Consider the following 13,591-nt stretch of genomic DNA (forward strand, 5'->3'; position numbering starts at 1 on the left):
AAGTAACTCATTTTATACTAATTTTAAACCTAAATGTATCTCTTCTCTGTCGGTTCTCCAAAGCCGAAACAAACAAAGCGACACCTCCCTCCGTCCCTCCCTCCCTCCCACCCATTGTTTCTGTGGGTACTTGTGAGTTCTCTCTCAATTGTCTGATTATAATTTCATAGGAGATTTCCTTCATGATTTTATTGAATCACAAATCATAAAATGTGATTGATTTGTATTTTTCTGAAATTTATTTATCAGTTTCGTCCATTTCGGTTATAATCCAGGTTTTTGTTTCTGTTAAATTTTTTACGCAAATCACAGAAAGCATCGCCAAAGAACAAATTAATCGCATTAAATTTATTCATCTGGAATCTGGTAATTCCAATTCCATTATTTTGGAGCTTGCCTTTCGAAGCTTTGTTCTCATGAATGCCGTCTGTATCTCTAAATAAGGTATTTTGGGCTCCTCGTCGTCGGTTTTCATGTTTTTTGGGTGTAATATTGCATTAGATGGCTATATCCATTTTGCCTTTAAAAGTAAAACAACCATTGCATATTTTTTTTATGCTTAATGATCATTAATGCACTTAATGGGGGCAAGAAATTGATCCCAAGCAATTTGGAATAGGATCCTCTCCAGTCTATTTTGGACTAGAGAATATCCAGTTCATGATTAAGATTTCTTTTTAGAAATCTTAAAGCCACAAATAGGACACTTGTCCACTAACTACAAATAATAATAAAATATTATTTTAAATTTAAATAAAAATAACAATAATAATAATAAAATATTAAAGGGTGGCTGGTCACCCCATTGGGGGTGGCTTCGGCCAAATCTAAAAAATAATAAATAAAAAAATTGTTTGGCCCTTGGGGGTGGTCCGACCACCTCCAAGGGCCATGAGGGTGGTCCAGCCACCCTCAAGGGCCATGGGGTGGCTTTGGCCACCCCGTCTCTGGTGGCCACCACCCTTATATTATTATTTTTAGGTAGTGGACAAGTGTTCTATTTGTGGCTTTAGGATTTTTAAGAAAAAATCCTAGCCATGAACTAGATATTTTCAAAGCAATTTGACTACTACAACTTATTTTTGTCATAAATCTATTACTTTTCGTCTAGTTTGAAAATTTTCTATTTTGCTTCTTATGAGGAAGAACATACATTTCAAAATTAAGACGAAAAGATTTTAAAAAAAAGAAATAAAAATAAAAATCCTTGATCCTTTCAACAAAAGTCAGTAAATAATTTAAACATATTGATTTTTAGTGTCTTAAAAAGTAAGTGATGTATAGCATTTTACAATTAAAAGGAGATTAGTGTCCAATTCAAAGTAACCAAAAATGTATAATTTTATAAAAACTCAATAAATTTTTTTTATTAGAAAAAAAAAACATAACATGACTGGTGTCTCTCTTGTTTTAGGGTCAGACTTGACATTCATTCGTACTCTGGTTTTGATCGTTTGCTTGTTTCTTTGCAACTTTCAAACGACATCGTTTAGTCTCCATATTTTCCTTTCTAAAATCGAAACACATTGTTCCATATGTTGGCAATCTAGCTCTTCGGGTTGAGGTGAGAGGTGAGAAATTGAGAGAGAGAGAGAGAGAGAGAGAGAGAGATGGACTACAGCCTAGCAACATTGAAGCTGCTATGCGCTCAACTAAAGGACGCGACGAAAACGGCGTCATAGAACACCATGACTCTCGGCGGCATCCTCTTCTAATGCGCCTGGTTACAGATTCTCTGTCTCTCTCTCTCTTGTTTTCCCAAAACACCCTTCCCCTTTTCCCTCCCATTTGATTATGCAATTCTCTATTCTCAATCAATTTCTGTATCTCCGGGCATTCTGGTCTCAAGACAACATAGAAGCGCTGTTGCTTCTAGACAACGGCACCGGCATCATCAAGCTCTCCCTCTCCTCCGCCGACTTTCGTCTACATATTATAGCATTTCCAAGAAATAGATGCAAAATTTGATCGTTTTTCTCACCCTCTCTATGTTTCTTTGTACTATAGGGATGTATGTGATGGTTATTGGATGATACAGTGCAGGTCCAGTTGAGCCCCCAGTGATCAAGGTACAAAGTTGTTTGCTCATTGTTGGATGAAAACAATTGTAGAATAGTGAAAGCAAAATTTTGAACATAATTTTCTCATTGCAAATATTTTGGGGCATTGTATATTTGATATCAGGCTCACAAGAATGTTGATCTTTCAACGATCCTAGATCGAGAGGCGATGTGGTATCTTGAAGTTATGGAGGCATACAAACTATTCTACAGCCCCCTAATTGAAGAACTTGTGTAATTTTGTCAGACCATCTCTCAGTGAGAGCAAGACTTTCAGCAAGGATTGATGCTTTTTGGTCAATCACTATGAAGTCGTCATAAATGAGGATTGTGAAACATTTGGGATATTTCACTTCATTTTTAATTTGACATGTAGAATTCTCTTAATACTCAAAGGCCAAAGCTTTATAAGTTTTCAAGAGTTCTAATACAAATTTAGGTAGAGTTTACACTTAAACCAGCTTATAAGAGAAGAGTATCGAAAAATTTATATATACATAATTAAGATTAAATTTAACCCATGTGGAACACTAGGATCGGGATCGCTCCCTCCATGACTTAACCACAAAGTCGTAATCTCTTCGATCCCATGTTATCAAATGATACAAACTTCTAGGTAAAATTTTACCTTTAAAAATCAGCTTACAAGAGAAAGATGTTCAATAGCATACACGCATAATTAAGATTAAACTTACTACATGTGAAATACTAGTATCGTAACAAGTTCAAAAGCCAGATAAAGGGATTGCAGAAAAAAGTCTCTTTATTTCATACGTTTAGTAATCCCCCATTCCGCCTTTCTAAATTTATAGTCTCTATTACAATGAAACAGCAAACATGACAAACTTAATTCTCACTCATTTCCATTTTACAATTTTCTGATGTTCTGTGGTCCGGCAACAAGAAAGTGTCAAAAGTGCCGAGTCGATTCAAGGTACAATAAAAGCTCAAAATGATATATGCTTTTCAAGCATTCCATCCCCACAACCTAGTGTATTGCATTAAGCAGCCCAATGTTTTGGATAATATGCATCTGGTCGCTTAAAAGATCCACATGACTTCTACCTGCAAACTAACAGTGTAAAAGTGAGGCTGGGGGCATGGCCAATCATCATTTTCATGTACGAGGCACAAATTCAATCTCTTGCAATCATGTCCTGACATCTAAATTTCAATGCTCCTAGCAGGATCCAGAAAAAAATGTATTCCTCCTTGCAATATTCTTTACAGGAATTTTCTCTGCTATGATTGCACGGGGCTATACATCTAAAAAGTAGGACATGGCAATGCGAAAAAATTCATTCCTTGAAGGACTATGCAACATTAAATCTGTAATCAAGGGCTAGCACTCATGAATGATGTATTCATAAAATATGTATAAAAATAAGTTTAATTGATGTCATATTGACAAATGAAATGGGCAGAGGCAAGTAGCAATGTGTTGGTATCCAGTCATGCCAATAGACGTATCAGAAAACACAGCAGCAAGAACATGACCAGGGCTGTAAACTTGCAGAGCTGTTTTCAGATTAGTTTCTGGGATTTTACAGCAAGCAGGCCTCAAGGCAATGAGATATACAGCCTAAAGTTTAAGCCCTAATTGGTTGGAATCAAAAGAGATAGGATGAATCAACAAATATTCTAATTCAAAGGGTTTTGTTTGACAATTTTTAAGACGGTGCTTTTTGTTTTTAAGTTAAGATGTGATGAAAAGTAAAAGTACTTTTGAGTGTTTTGTATTTTGAGTCGATTGTTATTATTATTATTATTACTATTATTATTATTATTATTATTATTTGGCTAAAAAGCAAAAAATTACCCTAAAAATCGTTGCCAAACGAAACTTTTTTATTGCATTGAGAACTGCGAGTTCTATGTTTAACTAACTCTATAAGCCAAAAATCAATAAACCACATAGTTGCTTGGGCACCAAGTCCCTCTCGTTCTACTTAACCCTAACAGACTTAAGATCCTTTTTTATTGATAAAAAATGACATATTTTTAAGAAAAGCACACTCAACTTAGTCAATTACAAGAAAATAAAACAGTAGAAGTAAAATCCAATAAGCTGATCAAAATGTAGAATAAAGAAAAGTCCTAAAATAATCCCAAGTAAATTTTGATAAAAACATAAAAGAAGCTTTAATTTGAAACTAGCTCTAGCAAATCAGCCCATTGATCTCTCCCCTTCCTCCCTTTTTAAGTTTCTTTTCCATTTTAATTGCATGATCAAACGACATAGCATTACTCAAAACTAGGGGATCCATCAGATAGAAAATGAGCTTCATGTGTTTATTGGATTTTCCACTTCACATTAAAATTACATAAAGCTGACATGTAATAATCAAACAAGATAATTATTCAAGTAAAAAATTTGTTAAAGCTCTACGATTGGCGGAAAAAAAAAAATCGGTATTCAAAGAAATACAAGCTGTTGTTTCACTTGAAGCATTGCAACAAATAAGATCATCAAGTAGAAAGAGAGAAAACCAGCTTACTCAAAATATTTACGACAGCAATCAACCAATCTATTCACATTGACATTATCTTCGTTAAGCTCACTTGCCATGTTAGTCACCTCAGTAGAGTCGTTTGAAGCAGTCCATTGGGTTAAAATACAGATCATCCTTCTAAGCTGTCACAAAGGTTAAGGGAAACATAATATTGAAAGACAAGGCAATTTCAGTAAGTATAAGCCAAGGCAGTTGATAGAAGAAACCATATGAGCCTAACCAAGGTACTGAAAGTTCCTAGATCCAAATATGTCATTGTCCCTGCAAGGATACGGCTGTACTTATAGCATTTGATTTTGTGCAATAAGTGGTCAAGCCCTCCTTATGCCCTTTGCTGGAGTCATCTAGTTGGTTGTCGAGAAGATCATCTTCAATCAGATCAGATTTGCTTACAAGAACTGAAACATACTGAGAGAGACTTGATTGACTCATCTCATTTTCCTGAACATGAAATAGCAACCTTGCAATGATGCTCCAGAGTGCACTCCGGGCTTCTAGATCATCCGAAGCAAAAGGAAATATTTCAAGCAGCCCCCGTAAGAAAGGTAAATCTGGATGGATCTAAAAAGTCGCTTTTAATTCTAATAGAAGATAGAAAAACAAAAAAATAAAAAAGTATGCAAAGATGATGGCATTCGGAAAAAATTTGCAGATAAGAACCATCAATAATTTACCCTGTGAGATCTTTGAAGCTAAATCAGATACATCAGAAATAATATTTGCGATCAATACTGCAGCAGTAACACAAGAGCTGGCAACCTGCAGAAGAGATATCAATCAACTTGAAGAGAGCATTACAAAATATTCATAGGTTCTACTGATGCACAGTTTTCTTATGACGAGGATCTTCCGTTTTTTTTGTTTTTTTTGCTAGAGGCTAATAGTTAGTCACTTCAATTTATACAATACTTACAGTATCCAATAAATTTCTTTAGTAGTAAGAGCAGACAACTCCAAAGTTCAAAAGATATAGAATAGTCAAGAATCAAACATTCAGCAAACTACCAACTATCAAAACAGTATCTGGAAAGGGTGAAATTAAACAGCACTACCAAAAATTACACTTATCCTATATCTATATATAATATGCCAGTATTTTACGATTTTCAGCAAGCTAAAATGTACCTCAACTTTGTCAGGGAGTTTGACTATGTCACAAGCCAGTCTAAAAAGTTCCTTATTTGAACAGATTTCTTGAGAATAACCATCTATAGCAGAAAGAGCTTCAATCGCGCAAAGGACTACATCAAGAATTGGGTACCTAAAATTGTATGAAAATGAAGAACAAATGCAGGAAAGAAATTACTATCCAAAAATACAAACATTATAATATTTGCAACTAGTCATCAGTGTGTTTGGGACGAGGGGACTCAATATGCCCAGGTACTACTCAGGTGCTTAAAAATCTTCAAACACCTCATTAGCCAAAAGAAAAAGAAAAAAGAAAGAAAAAAATCACTGTACTTTATCTCAGTAAAAGCATCAGGAGGCAATATAAACCCCGTATGGCCATAAATTGCAAAGTTGAGTAATTAACAATTTTCATGGGTTATAAAAATTGTGTAAGATAGATTAGTAACTCCTTCAAAAAAGCTAAATTATCTTTGTAAATAATCATAAAACCATATATTATACAAAGACTAAAGCATTAAATATCCGATGTCCACCTACTAGCCACTATAAGAGACTTTTACCCTTTTAATTGGATTTTTAAACAAAAATTGCTAAACAAGTACATTTGAAAATTCAGAAATTCAAAACAATAACACATCATATATACTGTGCTTGAGTTACCGAATATAGGTTATGTAACATAGTTTTAGACCATTGATTGTTGGGCACGTGCCAGAAATTCCATGGCCAGCCAACCTTTCAAACATGGGCCCCAGTGGTGCATATTGACTAGTCCAGCCCCCATGGCACATTCAAATTATTCACAACAATGGCCAACTCAGCCAGATCACTTGACTCTCTTTATAGAAATGAAAATAGCAAATTGAACAAAGACACCAAATCTTACTAACAGCAGTTCATATAGGAGCCATTATTTAGTCATGGATCTATAGGTCCCTAGTTATATTCCTTAACAGCAATGAAACACAGAAACAGTAAACAATGGCAAGGAAAACTAGCAAGATACGGTTTGCTTGCTTAGACTCATAAGTTACAGGCAGAGAGCTACACTTAAATCATGTGGACTAAATGTATTGCTGGTATTTGGTGAATAAGATTCATGTAGGACATGACTATTATTTTGTTCTACTAGACTATAAGGTGCTTAATTGCTAAAAGATAGCAAATTACAATAGTAGCAATACTTAAAAGAAATTGCAAATACAATGAGATAATTGCTTGACTAAACCATTGCAAGCTACAAATATATCAGTTGTCATTAAAAAAAAAAAAAAAAAATTGAACCTTGATCTACCAAATGTACATTGTCACCCATTTGAATACAGGGTGAAGCTGTACCTTTCAGGTATTCTTTCACTCATTAATTTGCTCATCTCAAAAGTCAAGAGATTAATCAATAAACATGGTAATCCCAACTTCATCAAAGGAGGAAGAAGAACATGCACAACATTTGGCTGACTTTCAATGACGGCTAACAATAGTCCAACACTCTGTTCAAAAAAGAAAACCTCTTCAGCCAGTGAAAATTAATTTAAAAATCCAGTTGAATTTTTTTTTTTTTAAGAAGGAAAATTTATTAGAAGCGCAAGGGGGCTCAACTCAAAATACACATGAAGTATACAAGAAAAATGCCCAGCAAGATCAGGAATAGGGGGAAAGAGAACAAATATCTACAAACTTAGAGAGGCCTCAAAAAAAAGCATTAACAGATATCTACTCAGTGAGAGGTTTAAGGAAACAAAGCTGTATGATAAACTTCACTTTGTTTAAGGAAACAAAGTGAAGTTTCCCCTAAATTTTTTAACAATATAGGAACGTATGATAAACGCTGACTGTTTGTATACTCGTATATGCAATTTATTCAGCAATAACCAAAAATAATCACAAAACCACAACCAAACACCATTATCCCATTTATTCATGTAAAAAAGCTCTAAATACTTGTGTTCAGTTTAAATGAAACAAAAACTGGTGAACAGGGGAAAAATTAAAGAGTAAATAAAAATAGTACACAACATTTCAAGCCAAGAACTCTACAAGTGAAGTGAAACATCAATTATGTAACTTTTCCCAGTTATATAAAAAATGCTTTTAACATTTAAAAAAAGGTAAAAGTTAACCATTTAAAAAATATTATATTTGGGATTTTCCAACATTCTTAAAGTTTCTTTGATTGTGATAGAAGCTTAGTTGAGATGAGCTGTGTTCAGTATCAAAGTTTCTTTTGTCAAGAATCCACTTAACCAGCCAACCCTCCTACCAAGTTGCTGATTCAAACCTACATTATATAACCTCTGTTAACAAAAGAAAAATACTATAACATCTGATTAAAAAGACAAATAATTCAAATGACAATTATAACCAAAATCTTCCTACAACTATAGTGTTTCTTCCTTCCATTATTTATTCAACCACTCAGCCCTCTTAGGAAGTATCAAGCTTGACCTCCTACAATGAATATGTGGAGAGAATCTTTAAACTCATAGTCGGTGATACCCTTATTGGTGCAATCACTTGGATTTTTGCTTTCTCTGACACTGCTGTTTGAAATATACTTCCTAAGAAATACCACCACAAGCACCCAAAAATAAGAGCTGATCGGGAAAATATAAGGCATTTCCTTGGTTGAAAAATTTTCAACATAGGCACCCTCACACACATTTACCAGAATGTCTCAAAGAAAATAAACCATAGACAATATTTTCTACCTTTTCAATAAGCTGTAGATTTAAGGTATTTTCCACAATCCATAAAATCTGGCATAGAATATGTTCAGACTGCAATGCTTCAGCCCATGTAATACATTCACCACTTTGAAAACCCAAAGTTAACAACCTGTATCAGGAAATATATAGATATAAGAAAAGCATACAGCATCTGTTTGAGTCTGTCTCAAAACCACTAATGTTAGCGACACAAAACTATAAATGACACGACTAATGCAACATGCAAGAAGAGACTCGGACACTGCCGCTTTGCTATTACAAAATTATTAGTATTCTACTTTAATAGATAAAAGGAAATGTGTATTCTTTCAAAAAGAGGGAAAAAAGTGAGAACTATCATTTCACTATCTATGGTTATTGTTCGCAAATGGACAGAAAGCAGAAACAAAGGTTGATTTGAAAGTTTCTTGCCAGAAGAAACAAGGAATGCCAAGAAAAAGAAAATTAAGAGCACAATAATCCAGGATAGGCACAATGAGACTTTATGCATGTAGGCTACAAGTTACTACTTAATAGGTTATAAAGAATGAAACACTGGCAGCAAGTATAATAATAAAACCAAAATCTGAAAAGTTTTCTCGAATGATTGACAATAGGAATTACGAGTGCAAGAGTATGTATTACCGACAAGCTTCACATAGACATTGAGCGTCGTCTAGAAATAATTGTTCCACAATTATCTCAACCAATCCATTTGTAGAGACAATATGTTTCAACGGAACTTCATGGCAGGCAAGGTTTCCAATAATTCCGAGGCTAATCTCCTGGAGCAAGAAAATCAATCAGATCCATAGTAAACAAGTCTCTAAAACCTCCAGGTTAAAAACTTTTCCATTTACAGAAAACAAGTTAAGTGAGAAGGAATGAACATAAGTTCATCAGGCAAAAAGAATTCTGCAACAAAGTTGAAATGTGGCTCACCTTAACACGCACAGATTGGGAAACTAAAAGGTTTGCTAAAAGTACTTCAACTTCGAGGTTTTGTACCTGCACAAATATCTTACTTAGATTGCAGTACGACAGATTTCATAATCAGATCTCTAGCAATAATAACAAGACAAATCATAGTTCAAAACCTAGTTCAAGGAAAATTAATAATTTTTGGGGTGCTTGCAAAAGAGAAGGGTGGTTAGAGGTGGAAACCTAAAACAATATGATTAATCACGTCTTCTAATAAAGTGGCAATGACCGCTATCTTCATCTCATGATCACAAGCATACTCAAGACTTTAGAGGGGATATGAGGATTGGTGCTAGATTGTACTTCCAACTGGATAGTTCTTTAATCGACTTTTTATTTGAGTTACAATAGCCTCATTATATCCAAAATCCAGAATTAAGGTTGATATGAGTTGACATGCAATCAGAATAAAAAATAAAAAAAATAAAAAGGCAGAAAGCAGCATCAAGATTAATTGTCAATTGAAGGGAAAACTTGATTACCATGAGCTCTGCATTAGTTTTACTTGCAGAAAGATCCCATAAAATGCAACCATACTCTTCTCAAGCCTCTTCTCCTGATGATATACTAGGCTGATCAGATCTACGACATGACTCTTCATCGTCTCCTTCTTGTCGAGCATGTTGATCATAATCCCCAACAATCTTCATGCTCTCAGAATTATTATTTGAAAAGTTCAGAACTTCATCTCCACAGAGAGAAGCTGAACATTCTTCCACATGACCAGTATTTTGTACTTGATTCATGTCAACACGTGCATCAACGCCAAGAGAATCATGGTTATTACTTGCATCAGTTGGTAGAAGTTTCCATATCAGAGAGATTAAATAACTAGGATCAACTGTAGTTGAGATGTCAAACAACTGCACAACAGAAAGAAAAAAAAAAAAAAATCATGGTTAGAAATTGTTGACCAGGTATACGTTATGTTAATGCTCTTAAAATGTATTTATACATTACATACACGTACGTATTTACGCATATATGGGCCGTGGCCGGTGTGGACATGTATTATCAACGCTCTATCATTTGCTTTATAATCAGAGTACGGAAGAAAACTATGGCTATTACCACAATCAAGAGTTCCCAATTTCAGATTTCAGCCAAGTTTAGTGCATATGGGCATTAATCACAATGTACTTCACATGTATTGTGCCAAAAGTCAGCCAAATCATATTTGAATAAGACCCAGCATATATCTGAGCTGCAAATGGATTTGACAATGAATATATTTGACAAACAACTAGTACCCACATCATCGAATGCCCTATTTAACCTGTTTATAAATCAATTAGACCTCAAATACAACCAAAAAGAAAGGGTCAAGAACATTGTGAGATTTTCCAAGAATTGGCAAAATTTTCGCTGAACCATCAAACAGAATCGTCACTATCAAATAGCGTGACAAATGAACCACTAAAACCCTATTTACATATACTTAAGCTCCTAAGAGAGAGGGAAGAGAAAAGATAAGAGCTAAACGGAAAAAAGGAACAAAAAAGAAACCAAGTGAAATCAGAGCTATTGATTGCTACCTCATCAGGCGGAGCAGAAGGGTGATGTGCCGTTGCATCAAGTTTTATTTCCCCTTCTTCTTCTTCTTCTTCTTCTTCTACAAGGTCTGGTTCTAAGTCGAGCGCCATAGCCCTTAACTGTGCGGAATACCCACCAGATTAGCGGAGTTCTGCCTCTGCTTTCTCAAATTTCCCGGCTTTCACTGCTTCATAGAGCTTTACATATGTAGTACATTTAGAAATGAGGAAAAAACAAAAAACAAAACAAAACAAAGGCAAAAATATAAAAAAGTTCCTCAAACGACCAGCCGTTTTCGATTTAGCCTCCTGATATTCCAAAAGTCATAAAGTACCCTCCTAAACTACCAAACTTTCGCATTTTCGCCACTCCATTAGTCAAAACCGTCAGTCTAGACGGAAACTACAAAACGACGTCGTTTGATTACGGGTAAGTTACAAAAATGCCCTTCTATGTATTTTTTTTCTTTCTTTTAAGGAGGAGCAAAACGAAAAGGGTTCACTTACCCTAAGTAAAACGGCGTCATTTTGCTTAGGTTAATTAAACCCTTTTCCCCAATCTCAATCAATCCCACGCAGCACAGCTCCCCCCTCCCCCTCACACACAGCCGTGGCTGATTCTCTTCTCCACATGCACAGCTCTGGTGATCCTGCCCATCGCGTCAGTGGTCCCCCTCACGCCGATCATCCGTCGTCTCGTTGCCACGCCGTCGTCCTGCAAAACCCAAAAACCCAGAAATCATTCCGTCCAAACAGCCCAATCGGATCGTCTCCCACGCACCACACCGGTCGTGCCGTTCGTCCCCCTCAACTCCGATCGTCCCCTCGTCCCGTCGTCACGCCGTCGTCCTGCAAAACCGAAGAAGCCACAAATCATTCCCTCCAAACAGCCCAATTGGTCACTGAAGGTAACCCATTGAGTTGTTCCTATTTTTTTGGGTTTGTAGAGAATGATTTTGGGTGTTTTGCAAATGCATTGATGGTCTCATTTAGTGTGAAGAAAGTTTGACTTTATAGTGTCCGAAAGTGATATGGGTCCCTATGTTTTTGTGTATTTGTTTGTTGTTTGTATATTTTTGTCCTTGTCTGCAGACCCGTTGTTTTTTCTGTATAATATAATATTTGAAGTTATTGGTTGATGATGAGTTTATTGTGTGCTTATTGTCGGATGGGTTGGTTGTATGATTTGTTTTTTTGCATTCTGCCTTCCCTTTTTTCTGTGGTCCCCCTTGTTGTAATGCATGCCATCTGTGGTCCCCTTTGTTGTCTACTGTAAAGGAAAAAGAAAGAAAAATGTGAGCAAACCATGAGCTAACCAAAAATTAACAAAAACAATCAATGAAATTATCCAAATGCAGCGCACCCACCCTGCTTCTTTCAACCTACGGACGGACCGGCATTTTATTTAAAATGCACTCCCAAATGAGGAACTTTCAACAAATTTAAATTTATTTATTTAAGAACACATCTTTGGCTTGCAAAATCTTAAATGAACTCCAATAGAAAGTAGACATTAACAAACAACCTTAGTAGTTGTATATATTTTGGCACGAGAAGGAAAAATTATTCTTGGCCCACCCTCCCTCCAACTTACACATTGTTTACAAAAGTACTACCAAACTTTAGAAAGCGATAATCAACCTTCCACTTTGTGAAACAAAATTGTGTGGTCATTTCATAACATAAAAAAGTTATCTTGAAAAAAATATGTATAACACTTAATTAATTTGTACTCTTTATTTTTTTTTATCGCACATATAAAATCACGATAATTAATTTATTTTATAGTGTGGAGTAACCCTACATCCATCACTATTTATAAAATCCATCCTCAATGGGTGACGTGGATGTAGCATTACTCGTATACAAAAAATATAACTTTGCATTAAATGGTAATAATGTATCTCTATTTTTTTTTTCTTCTTCTCCTCTCTTTTAAAGAAGCAGAGACGCAAAACCAAAGCACATGTGAATGCCAACAAACCCTCACACGTTTGAATTGAAAATACATGTTCGGTTTTTGTATATAGGCACAGTAACAAAAACCATAAAATTCGGGTAGGGTGTATGATTCTAAAGCCATCAAATTTATAACTTGTTTTTTTACTTGTATGTTTTTCCCTTTTTTCTGTGGTCCCACATTTATGCAGTGGTCAATGATAAAATAAGTAGGAATACCTATGGCTCGGGTGTATTCGGTTTTGTGGTCCCTATGAAATAACGCCGTATAAAAAAATGTCATATCAAATACTCATATGATCATATAAAGTTGCATGTGCCTTTATAATAGGGTGTATATAATTAATGACCATATATTATCTAGATTTGTTTCCAGGATGTTCCCTTACTTTATAGTGAATGCCTTGTACAATTTAACTTTAATTATTATTTTTAATTTTCCTGTAAAGTGACTTTAATTAATTGAATAGAGGTTACGCCGTATTTAATACTAGTTGATATTTACTTAAGCTTAAGACAATATATATATATATATTATTGAGTTGTTAATTTTTTTTAATTCTTTTATTGTGTAGGATGACTATACGAGAGTTTGTGTTTGATATGCATCACGGTGGTAAGATTAATAGGGGGTTTATGTGCACATATGTGGGGGGTGACGTAGATGTGCATGATGAGACGTATGACGAGGATAAGTTGTCATTTTT

The 13,591-nt window shown here is 35.0% G+C and overlaps 1 protein-coding gene and 1 pseudogene across 1 annotated transcript; one reads left to right on the plus strand and one right to left on the minus strand.

The window, feature by feature from the left end:
* The first annotated feature begins 1,610 nt into the window (after positions 1-1,610).
* On the plus strand, positions 1,611-2,298 carry LOC132162822 (uncharacterized; annotated as a pseudogene).
* Positions 2,299-3,035: 737 nt separating this feature from the next.
* On the minus strand, positions 3,036-11,100 carry LOC132163355 (uncharacterized). Its single transcript, XM_059573614.1, is given in 11 exon segments — positions 3,036-3,125; positions 4,559-4,695; positions 4,847-5,124; positions 5,248-5,332; positions 5,699-5,834; positions 7,046-7,197; positions 8,416-8,542; positions 9,058-9,197; positions 9,355-9,420; positions 9,876-10,256; positions 10,929-11,100. Coding segments are annotated over 11 exon segments (1,614 nt in total). The 5' UTR covers positions 11,037-11,100; the 3' UTR covers positions 3,036-3,121.
* Positions 11,101-13,591: the final 2,491 nt, after the last annotated feature.

This window comes from Corylus avellana, chromosome ca10 (genome assembly GCF_901000735.1).
Source record: "Corylus avellana chromosome ca10, CavTom2PMs-1.0".
In the NCBI taxonomy this organism is placed as follows: Eukaryota; Viridiplantae; Streptophyta; class Magnoliopsida; order Fagales; family Betulaceae; genus Corylus; species Corylus avellana.